General features: G+C 42.9%; 1 protein-coding gene across 15 annotated transcripts in view; it reads left to right on the top strand.

Annotated features, from left to right (window-relative positions):
• RBFOX1 (RNA binding fox-1 homolog 1) overlaps positions 1-23,405 on the top strand; it is a 1,664,339-nt gene that overhangs the window by 699,427 nt on the left and 941,507 nt on the right. For all 15 annotated transcript variants that reach the window (XM_053276061.1, XM_053276046.1, XM_053276045.1 and 12 more), the window contains one exon: positions 4,941-5,003. In XM_053276061.1, the coding sequence (XP_053132036.1) occupies positions 4,941-5,003 (63 nt within the window). The remainder of the gene's footprint in view (positions 1-4,940; positions 5,004-23,405) is intronic.

Consider the following 23,405-nt stretch of genomic DNA (forward strand, 5'->3'; position numbering starts at 1 on the left):
AAGGGTAGTATCTTCCAGTGCTCACTTGAAGTCTCCCACTCAGATGCAAACCAGGGCAGACACTGCTTAGCAAAGGGGACAATTAATGCGTGCTGCCACAAGACCAGCTCTCCAGCTTATGGCACACTTGGCAGCCCGAAAGATGAAAAGGAGCCATGCTTTTCCAGTCAACAACAGCTTCCCTCCCTAATTTCCCGGAGGTTCTTTTATGTGTTAAAGCAAGGGGAGCTGGCTCACTGACTTGATCCAAACTTGTGCTATATGCACCATATCTGGACTTCTGCAATATGAACATGTTAATATGTCTGCCATGGGAACACACTTAAAAAAAAATTACAAGAGCAAACAGTTTAGCATGCTGCAGTTACACAGAAGGGATGGTTCCCTTTAATGTTTCTTTATGGCACAAGCACTGAATTATGAAGCTGGGTGGAAAAAACCCAGAATATTTTTAACAGTGTAAATAAAACAGTAATCAGAGGAAACAAATCACAGTCCTTTTGCTCCCCCACTCCCAGCCTGGTTTATGCTTTTGTGCATTGTTGTGATATTAATCTTGATAATAGAAATGGGAAAGAGATGTTGCACTGAAAAATAGGAGCTTCTATAAAATGGTGACGAATGGACCAAACAATTGTGACTTCCTGATGCTTATCTGTGCCGTATTCTGACATGTAACGTTGCTAAATTGCGTACTAGTTGGAAAATAATAATTCTATTCAAGTATTCCCCCCACCCCACCCCAATTGTGTAAGTACAGGCTCTGCACTACTTGGTGATTGTAGGAGTGATTAAAATTTCAGGACCCGAAAATGGAACTCCTGGAGAATTTAAATAATTTACTCACATTAATATCTTTATTGACCTCTGTAGAATTTACTGTTAGGAAGGAAAGTTTGCAAGACTTATTTCTCTCTTTCCTACTTCAGCAAAGTTCCAGGCAGCTTTATAGAATAGGTTGCCTTTGGAGTGTCTTAGAGATATGAATAGGATGCTTTGTATATATGTATATATATACATACATATATACAAAGAGGTCTGTACGTATGTATATACCGCTTTTCAACAAAAGTTCCCAAAGCAGTTTACGTAGATATACATAATAAGTAGAATGGGTCTCAAAGGGCTCACAATCTGAAAAAAGAAACACAGGACCAGCACCAGCAATAGCCAATGGAGGGATGATGTGCTGGGGCTGGATTGGGCCAGTTGCTTTCCCCCTGATAAATGGAGAGGATTAGCACTTTTAAAAGGTGCCTCTTGGCTCAGTTAGCAGGGGACTGGCATTTTATACATCTTTATAGTATTATAGAAACGGTCAGTTCTTAGGCTTGGCACGCTAGTCAGTTGACCAGTCAAATATTCCTTGAAGCCAGAAATGCCACTGTGTAGGTAAGCATCAGTAACCTGCACTACGCTGACACCACTCTGATAGCTGAGAATGCGGATGATCTGCAAGCTCTAGTAGTGGAAGTCAAGGAGCACAGTGAAAAAATGGGACTATGACTAAATGTAAAGAAGACTAAACTAATGACAATGGGTACAGCAACCAGCCTCAGAATTGACAATGAAGACATTGGAGTGGTGGATAGACCATTGGTCCATCTAGATTACCATTGTCTACCCAGACTGGCAGTGGCTTCTCCAAGGTTGCAGGCAGGAGTCTTTCTCAGCCTTGCCTTGGAGATGCCAGGGAGGGAACTTGGAACCTTCTGCATGCAAGCACACAGATGCTCTTCCCAAAGCAGCCCCATCCCCTAAGGGGAATATCTTACAGGGTTCACACAAGTAGTCTCCCATTCAAATTCAAACCAGGGTGGACCCTGCTTAGCAAAGGGGGGCATTCATGCTTGCTACCACAAGACTAGCTCTCCTCCCTAACCTGGTGGCAGATTGGAGATCTGGTTCTCCACGCCACCACAAGTGCCCTAGGGGCTTAGGCTGGACTTCTTTTAAAGGCAATGGTATGGGCAAGCTACAGCAGCTTTCTTGGACTATTTCACAATATTTGACTAGTTGGTTGACCAGCATGCCAAGTCTAGGAATGGGTAATTCCAATAACACTATAAAGATCTCTCCGGGACACTGTCCTTCGAGGCCATCACGCAATGCTGTGGCTGCCGCCGTGGAACTCATAATTTTCTCAATGAAGGAGGGAGGAGCTAAAACTCCAATGTCTAACTTTCCTCTGAATAAGTGATGTACAGACAATCTAGAGACTGGGTCTCTGCCCTCTATCAAAAGCAGTGATCCACTCAGACTCTTAGAGTCGAGCCTGCTATAGAATTCATGGATACTGTGTAGGTAGCACGTTCTCCACCCTATGGTGGCAACTCCCAGTCAAATGGGCTATGATGGCAGAATATCTCCTCCCCCCACTCCCAGTATTGTCCAGAATTCCTTGGCGGGGGAAGAATACAAGGGGTAAATTCTGAGGAATTTCTCCTGAAATCTCTAATTGTAACCAAAATTTTCACGAGACTCTTTAAGTTCTCATGAAGGTGCTTTTCCATTAGCACGGCAGCTGGATTTTTGGGAATGGACCTGCCCGCCCCCAGCAACCCCCCCCCCCAGCATTATCCTCATTCAGTAGAAGGAAAGGGGAGGAAAAATAGCAGCTAGCCATACTGGGGTGGGGCAGGTGGAGTGGGACAGAAAGAATGGAGATTGTTACTGAATTAATTCATGCCTCTACATACTGTTCTGAACTAAGAGCTCAAGCCTGAGTGCCCCTTCAGTTCTGCTTTGTGGAAGAAGATGCCAGTTTGCTTTGTATGGATCTGAATATGTCCACAGTTGCTGAGCATGTGCAGAGTCCTCACAGCTGCCTTATGCTTTGAGCATTTGGGTCTATAGCAATGCTTTAATGAAAAACAAAAGGATGCCTCAAAATGCACCACGAAACGTTTTAATACATGCACAAAAATGGAAATGTGTACAGAAATTGTTGAGACACCCTTCAAACATTCTGGTATCCCTGCTGCACTTAGTTCCAAACTTCCAGACTTCTGCTGTATCCCTTTTTTCTTCAATTCCATGTTCTTCCTCCTGCACGACACACACACACACACACACACACACACACACACACACACACACACACACACACACACTTTTCTCTGCCTGTTTGACCTGCTGTTACTGAGAATTTCCTTTTAGTACATAGGAAAGTGTCTCCTCTTGACAGACAGTGCAAATTAAGAGATATGGGTACAGCTCAGGAAACTGGATGCCCAGATATGCCCCCTGGGTTTTCATTTGCAGCTAGGGGCTGCTGCAGAGACCATTACCGCTGACAGAAACTCAGAGGTTAGTGGCACAGAACACGTGGCAGTATCTGCTTGTGCACGGCTGTAATTGGGAAGATTATTTTTAATCAGAACCGACTCTACAGCCCAAACATTAGAAATCTCTTATAAGGCGGACAGGAAATTAAACCAAGACCAAACAGAGGGGAAAGAGTTGCAAAATATGGGTAACATTCTTAAGTTGTCTAATTATAGGTCTGCTCACAGTTCACTGCTTTTTTGGCTGTCCTATAACAGAGAAGATAATCTGACTTTCAGCTGCTGATAACATTGTCTAATTGTACATTGGAACAGGAATTTTAAATGACCAGTAATTGTCTGCTTTGGTCTATTTATAACTTGGCTTTTCCTCTCTCTCTCTTTCTTGAGCAAAGAAAACAAACAAATTGCCATATCAAATGTGTGAGATGCAGAATTAATTTTGTATCCAATTCTGGCATTCCGCGAGTATAGTCGTCTGTATGTGCATCACTGTTATTAATTTATTTTAAGACCTGAAAGGAGTGTGTGTGTGTGTATACACATGTTTAGCCATTCATAGCATTTAAACTGGGGTTGCTTCCACAGTGGAGCCCTTTAGCACTCCCAAAGAGGTGCTTTTCTGCAATTAGGTGGTAGCAAAACAGAGGTTCCACACATCATGTAATATAACCATGTATTAACTAGCAATGTGCTTAACTATGGCAAAGATCTTGTATAGTGTCTACTCCCAAGCAACATCCCTTCAGCAAAGATCTGTGGAAACTTCAAATAACAGTTTATTGCTTCCCGTTGATCATGGCCATGGGATTGTTGAGCAATGGGATACACTCAATGTGTATATTTAAAACAAGACCTTAATGGCTTGGGTCCAGGGTACTTCAGGGCGTGCCTTCTTTTCATGAACCGAGCCACTTATTAAGATCATCTGGGGAGATCCAGTTACAGTTGCCACAGTCTTGTCGGTGCTGACTGGACAAGATCTTCTCTGTGGCTGCCCCGGACCTTTGAAATATGCTCCCTGTTAAAATAAGAGCATCTCCATCTCTGATTACTTTTAGAAAGACCCTCAGGACACACCTATTTTCTCAGGCTTTTAACTAGAACTAATTTTAAATTGTCAATTGTTTGTATCCTATGGAATTGTCTTAACTTTTTATTCTGTGAAATTGTTTTGTTTTTACTCTGTTTTATATTTAGGTGCACACCACCTAGAGATACACATATCAGGTGGAATGCAAATATGATAAATAAACAAAAAAATGCTCCTGAATTGCCTCATGTCGGTTTCTGTTCTTGGAAATAGAGATGGCTTTAATTACTAATTTGTTCACCTAGTGGAGTCTTTGGAGGAGGCGGTATATAAGAAGTTTCAATCAGTCAATGATATAAAACATGGTTTAGAATTCAGGGATTCTCAATGTTGGGTCCCCAGATGTTATTGGACTTCTACTCCCATAATCCCCAGCCCTAGTGGACTTTGGTTGGGGATTATGGGAGTTGAAGTCCAATAACATCTGGGGACCCAACATTGAGAATCCCTGGTTTAGATGATCATATGAACCCAGGCTTTGTATTCTTAAGGGCAGGGAGATCACCTGGAGGAAAGAACAGGAAGAGATAACATATTCTGTGTCGTCTTTGTACTTTCAGGAAACCTCACAGAAGCCCCATGCAAGTGGAACCTATAGCTTTCAGGACCAGAGCATTCATTCTGTAAGTTTTCCTTCTGCTTTTTGGCTTTTGTTCCCCTCTTGATGTGCATCATTCTCACATCTAGATTTGCATCTTCAGCTGCATGAAACTAATAGGATTACAATGGGAAAAAAGGATTATGATGAAGTGCTGAAAGCTCTACTGTGTGTACACATTTTCTCACTCATTCTTATTCAATGGACACACCTGTGTGCATATTTACCTATTGAGTACCACAAAAAGTCACCTCTTTTAGAAAAATTAGGCAATATCCTCAGTCCAGTTCTGTTTGTGTAATGTAATGAATTAATTTACTGGCATGTTGGATGATATCTCTGCTCATTTTTGTTATGTTCTCCCACAAATTGAGTGAAATTATTAGATGCAAAATAATCTGGGTTTTTCCAACCTTTCTAAAATTCCGTATGCTAATCATTTTAAAACAGTATGTTGATGTTCAGGGAACTGCATCTGTTGTGGAATGGAATAATGTGCCTCAGTAAGAAATAAGCAATGTAAGATTTGCATGGTTTGTGATGAAAAGAATGGATCGTTTGAGAAAGTTCTCCTAAAATCATAATTGTTCCTTGGTTTTACAGTTTCTTTATACTTGTACTCTTTCAGCTTGTTTGTAGCTTAGGTACAAAAATCCTGAGTTTTATTATCATGAACAGAAGAAGTGCTTTAGTGAACATTGCTGGAAGGTCACACTGCTTTGCTTCCCAAATGCACTGTGTAGAAGTAGAAGGTACTTCCACTCCGTGTGTGTGTGTGTGTGTGATTTGTGCCGATCTTTCCTTCCCATATTGCACAGCATGCCATCCACCACACATATCCCTAATCCCAAAGACTAGCTTTAGAGAGGTGATATGAAAAGCTGTGGCAGAGAGGGATAGAAAAACCTGTGTGTGTGTGTGTGCGCGTGCAGGGGCGTAGCAAGGCTGGAGTGGGCCCAGAGACAAGATTTTAAAATGCCCCCTCTCACTGAATCTCAGCTCATGAAGTAAAGAAATCTGAAATGAGGCTGAATAGTGGTAACAAAAAGCATAGTAAAATGACCTAGGTGCCACAATAGAACATCATCCTAAATTATTTTTTAAAAGGTTTTGTAAATTGTGGGCGATGCAAGTCATTTAATGGTACTAAGGAAAGACATGCTGCTCTGGTAGCTCCAGGTCTTAAAACTCACATTTCAGAAGATGAATACAACTGAAGGAAGCCCAGGCGGGTGTGTGGCTGGGGGAGTCAGTCATGTGACTTGCCTCTGGGTGGGGCCCAAGGCAGTGGGCCCCCAGACAACTGTCTCTCCTTGCCCTGTTATAGTTATGCCCGTGTGTGTTTGTGTGTGTATGTGTGTGTGCACATGCACATGCAGGGTTATTTGGTTCCAAGTCCCCCCTCAAGAAGTTCAAATTCTGGTGTGTTTACTGGGAGGAGGGAGGAGAAAATCTTCCATTTTCAAACATAAAGGTGTTTGTATCGGAGAAATAGCAATGTGCCACTCGATATTATGTCCTTATGAGACAACTGAGGCGTTTTCAAAGCTTTTCCCTTCAGGGACTCCTTCCACATCAACTTGTTTGGCACACTTGCCACAAAACATCTGAATATTGCAGAAGACGAAGAGTATATCCCATGGTATACCCTTGGTTCACTTGGCATGCTCGCCTGCCCTGCTTGGCCCTTGCCTCATGCGGACTGAGAGTGTGACCTGAAATATATCCAACATTCCCCTGTGGCTGCATATCATCAGAGAAGGTTGGTAGTGGTGAAAAAAGATGTCCTGAAGGGAAGCTTGTCTGCAGTGGCTAATCTTCTCTGATAAATTTCTGAGTAACCCCCCAGTCTTCCCTGAAATAGTGTGAAAACCGTTGAGGTACACAGATCTGGTTTATAATGCCAAGGTGTTCCATATTTAATTCCCCTCTGTGCCACCGGAGAAGTGTGTCTCTGAAGCTGGATTGTTGCATGTCAACAAAAGCATTGGGTTATGCAACCGAGTCGCGGCGATTTGTCTTGAGCACACCTTACGAATCTGTTTCTTGCACTGCTAAATATGCCTGTTTCTCTCAGTTCTTGCTCTCTGTTGTGGAGCAGCTTTGTGGCAGTTAGCAGTATTTGACACAGTTGACAAGAGGGGGGGAAGGGTGAGAGAAATTCTGTCACCACAGCAAGGAGGAGGTAGCTGAGGGCTTCCAACCTAGGGGAGAAAGCGGTCCCTGAGATAATTAGCGGGACATTGCGTGGAAGCCAACAATTTATCTATGCATAGTATATTTCAATATCTACAAATGCAGACTAAGGGGGAAATAATCAGCCTTCCACAAACTAACTCATGGGTTTGGAGGATGCAAATGTGAAGAGCAGCAAAAAAAAAAAAAAAAAAAGTTGCTCGTGGATGTCCGGGAAATGCGGAGGCATGCCAAATTTCTTTGTGGCTAATTGATGCCAATATTTCCCCTTGTGATCGTAACCTGACTGGCATCATGAATATCAATCATTTTCTGGGGCTAAGGGGTTGTTATTATTTAACTGAGCCGAGACTGAAGTCCAGCATGTTGCCTGGTAACAGAGAATGTAGATGAGTTGGCACTTAAGTGTGCCATATGGCTGGGCATTTTGCCCTATTCACCCATGACATGACCTTACACATGTAATACATTACTGATTTATAGAATGGTTTATCATATTCTTTTATTTAGAATTGTATTTTAGGCTCACTCCATCAGGCTCCATGGTGGGCGATCTATTGAAGAGCGGCTAAAAAGGGAGTTTCTGGAGCACATGTTTGCAAGAGGTGGATGATAATACTTTCAAGGGACTGGTATTTTAAAATGTGATTTATTCAGCAAACTCTGGAAGCAAAGTGGATTATAATTTAGATCCTGAGAGAGGTTTCTGCAAATTAATTGGAGCATAATATTTATCGTCCATGGAGTCTCTCTCTCTCTCTCCCCGTACCCCTACTGTACCTCCCTATAAATATCCCCCCTTTCCTGAAAAAAATGGGATGCATCAAATTTATTTCCCTCCTTCCTTTCTAAGATCTCGCTCCCACACATTTGCATTTGGGCTTTGTGTTATGGTTCTGAGTAAGCAAGCATAGGATCAGGCTGCAAGTTGGTTAGTTTCAGGTCAGTAACTAGTTCTTGTTGATGGGGTTTTTTGAAAAAGAAGTTGGGGTTCTGAGGCCAAGGTTCCCACTGTAGCCCCAAGAGAGGGATGTTGCTGAGTCCTTATATTATCCAGTCCTACCCGTCTGGTCTCAGACAAGGCACCCAGAGCAGTCTCTTGCCACCTGCAAACCTATATGTGTTGGAGCGGAGAAGTTTAGTTCACCTCAATTCTAGCAGAACAAGTGTGTGAGAAGACCAAGCCCATTGAAGAGTAGCCTTGAGCCCCAGTTGCACTGGGCAAGTGTACGGCCGTTCTTTTGAGCCCATTCTCCCTAATCAGTTGAGTCCATATAAATACGCCAGTTTCGATGGCAGGCAGACCTAAAGTTAATTCTCCAGCTCCCGATATTTATTTGTTTATCATTTATTATTGATTCGATTTTGATACCACCCTTCCAAAAATGGCTCAGGGCAGTTTACACAGATAAATAATAAATAAATAAGATGGATCTCTGTCCCCAAAGGGCTCATAAAATCTAAAAAGAAACATAAGATAGACACCAGCAACAGTCACTGCAGGGATGCTGTGCTGGGGGTGGAGAGGGCCAGTTACTCTCCCCCTGATAAATAAAGAGAATTGCCAGGTTAAAAGGTGCCTCTTTGCCAAGTTAGCAGGGGTAACTAGATATCGATAGGATAAAAATTAAAGTTCCAAACATAGTAGTGAAAGAATGGGAGAAGAATAAAAATCAAACAGTCATGGAATTTTCTGCTCATGCTGTCACCTGGGAGCCATTTTTACTATCTTGAGACAAATGTTTAAGGTTCAAAAGCAAGACAGGTTTATTGGGAAAGTTACATACAGGAGGGCCTCGATATCTGCAGATTCGCATATCCACAGTCGGGTAAAAGACACCCAACCTCGGCATATGCAGGGGGAAAAAGGGGGGGCACATTGACCTCGCATATCCATGTGTCAGGGGTGTCCGGAAATGATTGTGGAGTTCATTTCTGGCTGCCATTTTGTGTTTCAGAGCCTCAAAATGGCTCTGTTAAAAAAAACCCAAAAAACCACACAAAACAGCGATTTCTGGCCAATGTTTGGTTGATTTGTGGGCACACCAGGGCTAAGCACAACTCAGGTGGAGCAGCCAAACATGGTAGGCAGCTTCCCCCCACGCCCCCACCCCCAATTTGGCTGGTTTTCAGCAATTTTCAATGATTTCCCCATCAACGGGAACCTAACCCCTGTGATCCTATAGCCCCACAATGTCTCGATATTCATGGTTTCCATATCTGCAGTTGCAGCCAGGAATGGAACCCGCGCAAATATCGAGGTCCTCCTGTACTGGGACGTAAGTCCTGTGCCCCTGAGCTTTCTGTTTTCATAGTGCAGGGCAGAGAGGGAGAGAACCAAGCCACATGGCTGATGGAGAATGCAGCAGAGCAGGGAGCAAGAAGGGGGAAGTGAGAGACCCCGGAGGGTACCAGCCTACTCATCAGAGAAAGTTAGGGCAGAGGGAGACAAATTGAGGTGGCGGGGGGGAATAGGAAGACCCTTCCTCATTATCTCTACTCCGAATTCCCCTAGCGGTCACTAGGATAAACAGATGGTGCAACTGCAGCTGAGCTGGAAAAGAATAATCACCAATGTATTAATTATAATTGAAGAGGGTATTTTGAAAAAAAAGTGTGATCCATTCTATTAAAGTACAATAGCCTAGGAGTGGGAGTACTTTGTGGGGTTTCTTTTGTCACTGGCAGCAACAAGAAAGCAATGCACGGAAACCCTTTAAATAAAGAAATGCATCTTCTTTGCGGGTGGGAGGGGGCACACTCAAGATATTGTCTGCCAACCACACCAACCCTTGTCTTTTACGGGACTGGTGTGCGTTTGCAGATGTCTAATGCGCTCATAAAAAAAGATGTCCATGGCCGTGACCTACCTGAATCGTTACATGCTAATCATATAAAGCAATTGCAAGCAGATTGATTAAATACCGCTGCTCTCCCCCGAGTATGAGCAGAACCGAAATCCTCGGTGTGCCACCCCTTAACAGATGGCACGCTAACATATTTTAACGGCTCACTCAAGGAGCAGGTGGCCTACCGGTGCCAGAGAAAGGAGATTTCAGAGACCAGCACACTGTAGCTGACTCCAGCTGAGGAAATGCCACATTCTTTTACCTTTTGGATATATTCTCTTTTGAGTCTGAGCACAGAATCGAGAAGCCTGTTTCTCCCCCACCCCCCGCTTCTGCCTGCTGCTTCTCCTCTTCTTAACTTTCCCTGTTAAAAGTTAGTACTTTGCTTCACCCAGGCCCCAGAGGATCAAAGCTTCCCAGGCACATCAGAAGAACAAGAAAAGTCAGTCTGGTAGAAATATTTGATTTTCACCGCATCACAAGGGTCACCTCACATGGCTAAATGACCTGGTGGAAAATAAAATAAAATAAAACAAATTGGCTTTGTGCCGTGGAAAAGGATTGCTTTGACATTCTCCTGAAATCCTCCTCTGATCAGGAACAAATGGCCGTGAGCGATCGATTTCCAATCCTTATGGTCCACCTGGCTCTGCACAAGCTGTTTCCCCGACAGCAGATTAAATGTCTTTGGCTGTCCATTCTGCATCGTTTTATGGGTCAAAATTCAAGGATGCTGGCGAAGGGAGAGAGGTCCACTTTTCTCCCCTCTGATCTCAGCCTTGCTATCTTCTGACATCTGCAATGGGAGCATTCCATCCAGTGACCTCCTCCAACCCTTTACATTTTCTGGCCTTTTGAAGGCACAGACCCCAAGAAGGAAAACACTGTTGTTTTCTGGGCATATCCGGTTTTTGTCTTGAGAACCTATACCTCTCTTAACAGCTTTGTTAAATCTCCTAATACAAGAGACATTTGTAAACAATCAAGAGGTGAATAAAGGTAAAGGAGCTTGTGACAATATGGAAGAAATCTCTCTCTTTTAAGTGGCTAAAACTTAAACCAAACATTAAAACATAGCTCAGTTTCTTGCCTTCTGAACATAAGCTTCTGCATATGAATTCGGATCATGAGCCCGTCTAGCTCAGTATTGTCTACACTTCCTGGCAGCAGCTCAGATAGGCATCTTTCCCAGGCATTCCCAGACCTTTGGCATGCAAAACACTGAGCTACACTCCATTTGGTTAAAATTAAAGCACTCTCAATGCCATGGTAGCTGGGATTGCTTTTATTTAAGCTGACGGAGACAGTGTGAGCGAGGAGACTTTAAAGTCAAGGTGCACCCAGGTTGCCCTCTTAACTGGCAAGTGGTGGGCCATGCAACTTGCAACTTCTCCCACACTCTCTCTGACCCTCTTGAGTGCTCTGTGCAAAGTGAAAATGGTGAAGCTTTTGTGACAGTGGTGTCTTGGCAGTCTTCCAGAAAACATCCAACCTCCTCAACTTCTGGAAGCAGCCCCGAACTGAAAAGCAAAGTTTCTTGTTCTTAAGTGCAGCACTTTTAAAGACACCAAAACTAAGACCATAAAAATGGAAGAAAAACAGACAGACCAAATAGAATTAATGAGGGCCACAAGCCTGAATGTGGCGGAGCTGGCGGGAGTTGTATGTTTTGTGATTGCTGAGTTAGCTCCATAATGAACCCTAGGTGGTAAAAGCAGAACACTGCATACAATCCAATATGGGCACATCTTCAAAGATGCATGCTCAACATTGCAGTATATTTTGTATTGCATGGGTAAAAAAAGAAGTAAAAAAGAAGAACCCTCTTGAGGAGCTGCTCTTGAGATAATTGAGACATTTCCTGTACTACCAAATCCTAACAGGGTTTTTAATTCATCTTGCATATTGCTTGCTTGATTAAGAAAAACCCATTAATGGGTTTGATCCACAACGATGGCAAATTTTAATCAGTGGAGCTACAAGTTGAAAACACACTTGTTTACTTGTGGGAGGCTGTTTGATTCTGGTGCCTTGCTGCAATAAGGAATGGAGAAATAAGCTGGGATTTTTCTTGTGATGAGAGGTAGCTTATGGTTGTTCCTTTGGAAGCTATCTAAGACTTTCTTTGTTATCGCGGAAGAGAGACTGCATGCACGCTCATTCGAATGTAATCAATTAACTGGTGAAAGAAAGGCAGTTGATCAACTAAAACTTCTTCAGTTGGTTGACAGCGTTCGTTTTAATCACGTCTAATGGATAATATAGTTGGTCATATTTCTTAGTAATGAACTTTGTACAATAAGAGTGTTTGGTTGGGATTGTCTCTCACATTGCAAAACAAACACGGGTCCTTTATGTTGTTCTGTAAATGGAGTGGGTTGCTTTTTAGGCAACTTTCCTTAAGGAAAGTAAGCTTACTGTATGAGATTACCCAGCTCTCGCTCTCTCTCGCTCTGTGTGTGTCCCTCTATCAACTTAGCAATGCCTGGACCAATCTGACCCAAACTTGCTACAGCTGTAGGGACACTTCAAAGGTGTAGTTTGTGAGTAAGGCATCCACCTCAATTCAAGATGGAGAATGCATGAAGATTTGAGGCACAAGTGGGCCAGGTTGTGAACACCACCTAACTGATTTGAACCAAATTTGGTACAACCATAGTGATACACAGGGACACCTCGATGGTGCAGTTTGATGATTTCATTTGCCCCAATTCAAGATGGCGGGTGTGTGAACGTTTCGGGTGGAAGTGGGCTAATTTGTAAATATGGTAATTATCAATTAAGATTATAGTGAGAGGAAAGTAGGCAGATTAGTTCCTCCAGAACTTCTTGTTTCCTTTGTATTAATACAGGTTACTAACATTGTGTTCTAATACAGACATTATTAAAGGAAGTAATGTCTTCAGGCACAGGAAAACATGGAGAATATCTGCCCTAAATGTGAAGGCAGTTAAGAAACAGAGCTGTAACAAGAATGTATTATAGCATAATTTCTGCCATGGTGAAGAAAAAAATATGTGTATATTTTTAAAAACTGCCCTCCCCTCTCCCCATCCATTATGGTGAGATTATATGGTAGATTTTCAAGGCCATTAATAAGCTTGACAACGCATTCTTAGGTTTTCAGGTGGAAATTCTTTTAAAAATGCTAAGTAGGTTCTGTGTTCAGCAGATTTCTCTTTCTGAACTTTGCTACATAGCTTTAGATGTTTCGTTTATTTACTCGGTACTTTTTGGAGCTCAGTTTTTGGAAATATCATTTATAAAATATAGATAAGTAGAAAATTAGGAAAGCTGGCCATGAAATTCAACATTATTAATATTCAGAGGCTTTTGAAATTATTTTTTCCTTCTTGTTTTATGAAGAAAATGAATGCTTTCAGGCTTTGTCTTAGAACAAGATGCATATATTGGTGCTCTGCAAGGCAATTTCTGTTTCGCCCAATTTGCTGTGGCATTTTTTGTTTGCTTTCCAGAAAGTGTTTTGTGTTTTTGTTTTGTAATGAAAATATGTGAAATTGCAGAGCTTTGGCTGAGCTGTATTTTAAAATGGCCTTAAAAGCAACTTGTTTGTTCCTTGGCCATCCTTTACTGATTTCCAGGTCTGCTGTGTTGGGCTAGAAAGAGTGTAGGTGGGCAACCATGTTAATTTCTTCTTCTTCCAATATTGGCTGGCGTCTTGCAGGCCACTTGCCCCCCTCCCCATGGTGGGTGGGATCCAAAGAACCGTGTGTGTGTGTGTAGGGGGGAAAATTAGCTGCTGTGCTTGTGCAAGGGTTTGGGCTAGGAGTAGGGTGGGTTGATGGGTGGGAACCCTTGGGCGGGTTTAGAAAGGGGGGAGTAGTTGCAGGCTGGCGACTGGCTAGCTACAACTTGCTTTTCACCCTCCACTTCTCTGAAAGAGAAGGGGATGGGGCTGCTTTGGAAGAGCCCCTGCCTGCTTGCTTGCAGGAGGTTCCAAGTTCCCTCCTGAGTGTCTCCAGGTAAGGCCGAGAGACTTGCATGCCTGCCTGGAGCCTTGGAGAAGCCGCTGCCAGTCTGGGTTGACAGTGCTGAGCTAGATGGGCCAACGGTCTGACACAGTAGAAAGCAGCTTCCTGTGTGCACATGAAACAGGGGGGAAGAGGCTCATCTTCACTTCTTGTCCCAGCTCCAATCTTCCTATGCCTCTGGATGTGGGGGAATTTGGAAGCTTGTTTACTTGTGACATTTTAATTGGTTCTAATACATATATTACCCTACTGTGGCTTTGGGATTATTTTGTCTTAGTAGATTGATACAGAATAGCAAAATTTAACAAGTTTTGCTTGCAGAAGTTTAACGCTGTTGATTGGAGCGCTGACACCTTTTTTTGAGTCCAGATTCTGTTCCTGCGATCTTTTGCATTGTCGAGTTCAAAACATGGCACGATCCACCTCTGTAGGAGAGGCGTTGGGAGAAAAAAAACATTACTGAAACTCTGTATTCAGAAAAGTATATCAAACTTGTCTTCCGTGGGAGGAAAATGGCTAACCTGGATCAAGGTACCTATTTCTAGCTGTTTGTAAATGAAATCTCTTAACTGTATTGAGCTGAATAGGAAGCCCGAAGCTCTGTCTTGCAGGCAGAGAGCTTTAAACAAATGTGGACAGATCTTTTAAAAATGTGTGGATGATGGAAATGTTCTCACCATATCTCAGGTCTGGAGACTTTTCTTATACCCCTTTGATGCATGTTCTGTCTCAAATCGCCTAAAGTATCTCTGGAGGCAGAGATTTTCAGATCAGGGAATAAAAGAATGAAGGTGATCCTTTAAGGGATATCTGGTAAGTTCTGGAGTCAATCACATCAAGGGATGAGATGTGTCCAGAACAGTTCATGTGAGAATACACTGAGATTATGTCTCAGCTCAAACAAGATAAAAAGAGAGAGTAAAATTTCCTCTCAGCAATGCATTATGAAAACAGAAGCCTGGGGAGGATCAACAAATGTTGCTGTTTTGAAGAAGCTCGTGTGGAAATAAGAACAAATATAGCCCTCCAAATATGAAGCTCAACAAAAAAGAAGCAATTTTCTCAACATGCAGCTGGCCAACAGTTTGCACTGCTCTCTGCTACAGTGTGAAAGACGAGACATTTCAGCACTGAAACCTAGGAATGAACCCAAAGAACTGTGAGTGGAGGGGGGAAAGGCATTTGTGGTGTTCTGCGAACTCTTGCACAAATCCAGTGACATCTCACTGTGCAGTGAGTTCCGCAGTGAATTAGGGGTTGCATGATAGGATGTGAAACATGTTCGATGAGGAGGTCACATGCTTGGAAATAAAAATTATTCAAATCAGCTTTTGCAAAGTTTTGCACAAGAGCTTCTCTGGATTTAAGGACATAACAGCCCTGCTGGATCAGGCCCAAGGCCTTTCTAGTCTGGCATCCTGTTGCCCATAGTGGCCCACCGGATGCCTTTGGGAAGCCCACAGGCAAGAGGGGAAGGCATGCCCTCTCCTGCTGTTGCTTCCCCTGCAGCTGGTGTTCAGAGGTAGGGATGTGCAGAACCAGTTTGGTCACAAACTGGTCCACCGCAAACTGGGCTGGTTTGCGCAGTTCAACTGTGAACAGAACCACCCTTCAGGAAAGGGGGCCAGTCTGAGATCCACCTGAATCAGACCCGGTTCAAAGCAAACAGATTCGGTTCGAGCTGCTATGGTGGGTGGCCCCTAGCACCATTTCGGAGGACTGTTGTTGACTTCTTGTTTTCTTGCTTGCTTGACTTGTTGCTGATTAAGTTTCTGACACTGTCTTCTGATTGGCTTGCAATCTCCTTTCTTCTTGGTTGGCTTGTCATAGTTCAAATTCAAGTGTTGTCAGGGCAACTCTGCCTCCATTGGCTGGAAGGGGAGGGATGAGGGAGTGAAAGAGGAGGGAGTTTCAAACCTCCTTCCTTTCCCTCATATTTCTTGAATAATTTAATTAATATTTCAAATACTCTTAGTAACATAAATCTGGTTTGAAATATTTAATTTCACAACAGTCATGTAGGATAAGTTATTAATATTTCCATTATCTTCATGCACATCATACGGATCTCTATGCAACTTGTACATGGGTGCCTGCAAGGAGGGGGATTTCAGCCTAAAATTTTAGAAACTGCCCACATCTGCCTTTCTTCATGAGCTTTGGAAGAATACTCCTCCCTGGGCCAGAGCTTAGGTTTTTAAAGACTTAAGCTCAGGCAAGTTTTTCTAACCACCTCAAAGAATTCAAATTATACACCACTGTTTGCTTTTTAAAGAAAAAAATTTAATGGATGTTCCCTATGGGCAAACCACCTCAAACCCATTTGAGCCCAGCTGGTTGGTTTGACCAAATCGGTTTGCGAAGCGAACCTGTGGCCCAGTTCGAATTCGAGCCAAACTGCGGCAAATGTTCTAGGCACACCCCTATTTCGAGGAATCTTGCCTCCGAGGCTGGATTTGGAGTGGGGAGTTTCTTTTCTCATGCAGCACTCTTCCACTGGATTGGAAACAGCCCTTTTGTGAGTGGAAAAGATTTCCTGTTACCAGAGGTTTGCCTTTGGATCCAAGTCATTAAGTGCCCTTTCACTGGATGCCCATCCTTATTATCCCCCCCTCCATACCTTCTTCCTAGCGTTCTTGGCTCCAGAAATCAAATCCTTACAGAAATAGCCATGAAGCCAATACAAGCCCATAGCGTTATATCATCCAATTAAAATATGTCAAACAATCTGTTGCAATGCCTGGGGTAATTAAAAAAAGGGGGGGTTTCTCAGGTGGCACCGAGGACAACAAAGTTGGTACCATGTGTGCTTCTCTGGAGAGGGCATGCCAGGTAAAGGTTTGCTCAACTGGAAGAGACTTCTCTGCGGGCATTGTCAACGTCATCTCCCACCTAACCTCAGAGCTGAGTTTCTCTGTAAGATAGCCTCAAACAGAGGGGTCAGGCCGGTTTGTGTAGAAGATTTGATGGTGAATCGGCGTTTCTCGTAAACAGCACAGATGTGTACTTTTAAGAGAAGCTGTCCTTATGTTGCTGCTTTATCAGTGACTGTCGTTGATTCAATCATTACATCCCCCCCTCGCCACCCAAACAAGCCTGTTTCTTTATTTTGCTGACACTTTGGTGTTGAAATAATTATACAATAGGCTTTCTATAGAACAGGGAAGCTGAATTTATTAGCATATGGATTTTGATACCTTGCCTTCTTTTTGCATTGTGCTACTTGCCGCTCTGTTAAATATGTTGAGTTGAAGGTCATTTAAAGATAATGGATTAAGCCCTGACCAATTATCATGTTTTCTATTCTGCTTCTGCCTTGAATTTTTTTTTTTTTTAAGGCTTAGGACATCTTGAAGTCTGACAGCCGTCTCTTTTTAAAAAGATGCCTAATTAAGCCTTCCTTACCATAGACACTGAACTGTTATGGCCAGTCGTCAGAAATACACTGAAATGTTTCTGAGTAAATGTCCACTTTTGGGATGCATATCAACTGTCTTTCCCATTCATTATACCAAAATAGAAATCTCTCAGAGGCAGACAGCTTGCTTAGGCACCCAGCCATACCTGTAAACTTCTCAGTGCCGTGATTCCATTAGATGGTGGTTGTTTTTTTCCTCAGTAGCTGGAAATCCTCTATGCATTGTGTGGCTGTTCATTAGAACTTGTCAGTCATGGCTAAGAGAGAGGGTTGGGGGAGGACAGGATTCAGGAGCTGTCCTGGCAGGCTTACGATGAAGGGTGGCAGTGAGAGGTGGTTTGTGAAACTTCTCTGAGCTCAGTTGCTTTCCTAACAACAACTGACTACGAATCACAGTAATTGATTGTTATGATGCAATCAGTGGGTATTAACAGCACCATCTTTGGGGGAGGGAGGTGTCTTCTCTTTATATCTTTTATTGCGGGTGTGACCACCTAATGAGTTCTATAAGCCAAGAAGGGAAAACTGAGGGGTCCATGGGCCAGTTCAACTCTCTGCTTATCTCCCAATAGCGGTGTAGGAGACCATTATTATTTGTGAGTTCTCCACCTGCGGTTTCGCATATCTGCTGTTGGGTCATAGGAACCTGTTTTCTTTCTCCATGGGGTGAAAATAGGGCTCTTTTCACCTATCTATGGTTCCTGGGTAGCCTCGAGTGAAAATTCAGGATTTGTTTGTTTTTCTGGCTGTCCATTGTATTAAAAATCAAAAGTCTTCTCCAGCACCCAAGTTCAAAAGCATCAATGCTTTTTCTATCTTGCTTCTCCAGAGTCCAGCTTTCACATCCATATAGTGTCACGAGAAAAAATGTTTTCTGAACAATTGTAATCTTTCTAGGTGTAGACACACCACAGCATCTAAATATCCTTTCCAAGGCCTTCATTGCAACCCTACCAAGTGCTAGTCTGTGCCTGTCTGTAGCACCCCAATAAAAGAAACACATTAAGAGGATAAAGAAAATACAACTGTTGGCAGAATACCGAAGTGTTTGCTAGGACTATGTGAAGCCTTGAAGGTTCCATTTGGAGGTCCTCTCAGAGCTTCAAAGGTTCCCCTGTTTCACATTTGCTTCGATCGAATTCAAAGATGTTTCTTTGAATAGGGCTGAAGCTTCAGCCCACGTCTCCTTTTCCCATTGCAGCATTCGGTTATTTTTCTTGTAAAACCAAATAATTGGGATTTTCCTCACTGCACTGTTAGGAAGGCAAATACAATCAATCATAATCATTTGGCAACTGAAAGTTCTATACAATTTTTTAAAAGCACAAGTAATAATCATGATGTTACTATTATGTACACAGCTTTAATGCTGTGTGCATAATACACAGAGGAGAGCTGGTCTTGTGGTAGCAAGCATGACTTGTCTCCTTAGCTAAGCAGGGCCTGCCCTGGTTGCATATGAATGGGAGGCTTGATGTGTGAGCAGCACTGGAAGATATTCCCCTTAGGGGATGGAGCCGCTCTGGGAAGAGCATCTGGTTTCCAAGTTCCCTCCCTGGCAGCATCTCCAAGATACGGCTGAGAGGGACTCCTGCCTGCAACCTTGGAGAAGCCGCTGCCAGTCTGTGAAGACAATACTGAGCTAGATAAACCAATGGTCTGACTCGATATAAGGCAGCTTCCTATGTTCCTATGCATGCCTGAAACTTAGAAGCGTGAAGGAAAGGGAGGGACTAAAAATAAAATAAAGAGTTAGTATTTCAGGCGAGGAAAGACATATTTTGCATAAATAGTTTAAAGCTGCAATGGATGTAATTGGTAGGTGACATCACCAGGGAAGGAAGATGACAGTCCTTCACGCTTTTTCCTATTTCAGGGAAACAGATCAGTATTTCTGGTCAAAGTCCAGGCAGGTCAAAGGGCCTCAAATCATTTTTAGTATGCCTATTGATCAGTGATAATGAGAACTGTAAGCCACTAACGAGGTCACTGGCAATAGGTTAACAGCAATCAAAACTCCTGGGAAATTTTTTGTAGGCTATAAGGAAGACTCTATCAGGGACCATCAGTAACCTACAGGTAGAAAGAAGGGAACTCAAATTGCTTGACTGTCTTTTTATCACTCTTTAGTAAGGTTTAGTACAGATTTAGCACTGTGGAAACCAATTCACATGTGATCCCACAATGGATAGGAATGCATGGTGTGGGATCGAATGTTCATTTGTTTCTAACAGTGCCTGAAAAGAGAGAGCACGCTATGCCCCCTTCCAAATGTAATAATGCTTTATTTTCTCCTTACTTTTAAGTATTGGGAGCTGGGCTTCATCCCATGGTGGTGACTCAGGACCAGGCCTTCTCTGTGGCTGCCCCAGGGCTTTGGAATATATCTCCATCTATGATTGCTTTTTAAAAGACCTTCAAGATGGCCCTGTTTTCTCCGGCATTCAATTACAATTAATTTTCAACGGTTCTGTTGTTTTTATTCTGTGAAATGGTTTTAACTGGTTTCGTCCTGCTTTGATATTTGTTGTATTTAAAATCATGTACATTGCCTAGAAGTGGGCGGTGAACTTTAAAAAGGTGCCTCTTTGCTCTGTTAGCAGGTGCTACATAAATATGATAGATAAATAAATATTGTTTGATGCTGGACCGACCTTAAAACTTGGAGCATAATGAATAGATGGTCCGGAGCATTCGCAGAATGGACATCCATAGAGCAACCCTACATATTGGGGATTGGGTTAAGGGGCTTCTAGGTGGATGAGTAATATTTTTCCAATGAACATCTTCCCTTGCAATTAAGAACTGGTATTTTTTGGCGTCCCACCCTTCCTTCACAGAGCTCTGGCCACTGGGGGTGGGTGTGATCCCATGTTATCCTTGCCCAGTGATACCTATTAGGCTGTGAGATGTTGACAGGCCCAAGGTACACCCCGTGACCCTGATGGCTGAGCAGGGATGTAAACCTAGTGCAATTCTCTGCCCACCGTAGGACACCATACTGGCGGTTAATGGTCTTGTATTAGCAACGTGAGAGGGAGGGGTGGGGTTAATAGTAGACTAGAGAGAATGATTAAAATCCACAAAGGGAAATGCAAAGCGTTGACCAAGAGGACTAAAGTATGTGGCCGGTACTTGTAGGATGCAGGGATTTAAGGTAAGTTTATGTAAACAAGGCAATGCATATTCATAGAACATGCAAATTTGATCACACCATTATTTTATTTGCATAACACATTGTGCCTCAACACTCTTCATATTTAGAAGACAGAACATTGTCAAACACCTGCTTAAAACTCTGAAGAGGCCATGTAAAACAAGCGTATCTTCCCCCTACTGTGTGTTATGCAATCTTCAATCTCCTTGAAGGATAATTTCCAAAGCAAGTCGGGAGTCTTTGGAGTATCTGCTTAGAGATTTATTGCAATAGACTCTGACTTTCCAAAGTGTGTGTGTGTCTGTATGAAATTGTGTGTCTTGCTGTCCATACTGCATGGTGTTTTGTTTTTTTGTCAGTTTTCACTTGGGGCCTGGCTTTGCACCTGGGTAGAGAACACAAAGCATACCTCTCATCTTCATGGTTATCTTTGATGGACAGATACAATGAATGAGATGATGAAGAAGAATATTTATATAACGCTTTTCAACAGAAGTTCCCAAAGCAGTTTACATAGATAAAAACAAATCAATAAAAGGACTCCCTGTCCCCAAAGGGCTCACAGTCTAAAAAAGAAACATAAGACAAGCACCAGCAACAGCCACTGGAGGGATGCTGTGCTGGGGATGGATAGGGCCAGTTGCTCTCCCCCTGTTCAATAAAGAGAATCACCACTTTTAAAAGCTGCTAGAGAATTCTGATGCTGGGCGTGAACAGAAATGATGTTTTTGATGGATTGAGGGTTTCCTTTAAAATCCCTTCATTCCTCAAAATTCCCAGCAAAAGTGGTAGGTAACGCATGCAGAAACTAATGAAAGCAGTCAAGAAATCCACACAAACATTTGTCAGCAAACGGGGGGGGGGGGGGGAGGAAGCAGCCACTTGAGTCCATCGGGGCTGGTGCACAGAAAAGGGCCACAATTTGGTTAATGCATTTAATAGTACCAATGCAGTGTTGAGTTTCCCAGAACTCTTCATCAGTCTGGGTGGCGAGCAGATCACCCCATCTCCGTGTTTTGGTCTTGCTGCTGAAGACTGTGTCACTTTCACTGTTCCTTATCAAGATATCGCCAAATGGTGGCTCTTGGATTCGTCACGGGTTTGCAGAACCTGTTGATGTGATTCTTGGAGCACGTTCTGTGGTGCTGAAAATGAAAAGTTTGAACACACACTGCAGAATTGCCAAGGTGTCCTATGGGAGCTACTTTCAAAACTTCTTCATTTAGGAAGCCTTGGCTCAGCAGAATAAACCAAAAAGGACAAATAGTACAGATCTGTGGGTGATAATGAACTTCAAGGAGCAGGAAAGTAGATCATGATTTGAGCAGAATGTTCTCCTTTCAAAAACAAACTTTTCAGGACAAATCTGAAACTTGAACAGGAGAAAGGTTGTCTTAATTACAGAAATATTGCCGTGGATTTGGCTTTCATGGAGGCTTTACAGACAGGGCTTCAATCCCATATCTCCTTCAGAAGACAGTGTGTTGATGGGTGATCAGAGCCGCAACAAAAGGATCTTGATCTTCCTTAATACCTTGGAATCTCTCTTGGTCATGGGATGTGTTTGGGGGAGGCCTAGGGATGAAAAGCCACCTAATGGTGCAGTGGGAAATGTCTTGACTAGCAAGCAAGAGGTTGCTTGTTCGAACTCCCACTGGTATGTTTCCCAGACTATGGGAAACACATATATCAGGCAGCAGCAATATAGGAAAATTCTGAAAGGCATCATTTCATACTGTGTGGGGGGTGGGGGAGGCATTGGTAAACCCCTCCTGTATTCTACCAAAGGAAACCATAGGGCTCTGTGGTCACCAGGAGTCGACACTGACTCAATGGCACGGCTTTACTTTTAGGATGCAGAAATGGTTTGGTAAGTGAGAGGAACTTGTGAGTTAGCGACTTTCAGGAGTGCACACTAATATTTTAGAAATCCTATGTAGGAATTGCAGCTATCCTGCCTGTTTGTTTCCAGTATATTCCACATGTATGCTGGTAAATAAAGAGACAGAAAGACTCAATGAGCCTCCATTACATGCATGCTCATTCAAAGGAAAGGTAGCCTAGTGTGAACTTTGCTGGAACTTCTCACAGCCTGGGAAGTGGGAAACACTGAACAATACTGTGAGTAGGTCATTCACTTCGGTGTGTGTGTGTGTGTGTGTGTTTTGGAAAGTGCTATGTAGTAGTTTTCTGTAAAAAATAAAGATTGATTTAATGGTGAATTGCATAGGCTCTGACCTAGATTGCAAAAGAATTAGGGTGTGCATGTCAAAGGGGGGGGGGGAGTATTATGGAGTTGCTGAAGCCATGGTTGGCTGTTGAGGTTACCCGGAGGCTATAAACTAATTCCAATTAATATGAACAACTTCATGGGGACAGCCTTTGCTATAGATGCATTTTTCCACCAATTATTTTAACAATTTAACACAAAGCAGATTTAACCTACTAAACCAAAAGTAATAAATGTAACAAGTATCACAAGGGGCATCCAATAAAAGATTGCTAAATCAGTTGAAATATAGAAATTGGAAAGGTGAAAGTTCCCATCTCTCCCCCTCCCCACCAGTGTCGACATTGAAGTTATTTGATGTTGTTATTTGTTATTTGGTGGACGCACTGGATGAATGCACTTGCGCTGGGTGACCTTAGGTCAGCCAGACACTCTTAGGGTAAGTTTGCACAATCACGATCCTGTCGGTAAGCTGGGATCAAGCTCCGGTGGGTAGGAACATAAGAAGTAGGGGTGTGAATGGAACTGCCCTGGGTGGTTTGGTTCGAACTGAATTCCAACCGAACTGCTGGTCCATGAGTCAGT

Source organism: Hemicordylus capensis, chromosome 13 (assembly GCF_027244095.1).
Source record: "Hemicordylus capensis ecotype Gifberg chromosome 13, rHemCap1.1.pri, whole genome shotgun sequence".
Classification (NCBI taxonomy): domain Eukaryota; kingdom Metazoa; phylum Chordata; class Lepidosauria; order Squamata; family Cordylidae; genus Hemicordylus; species Hemicordylus capensis.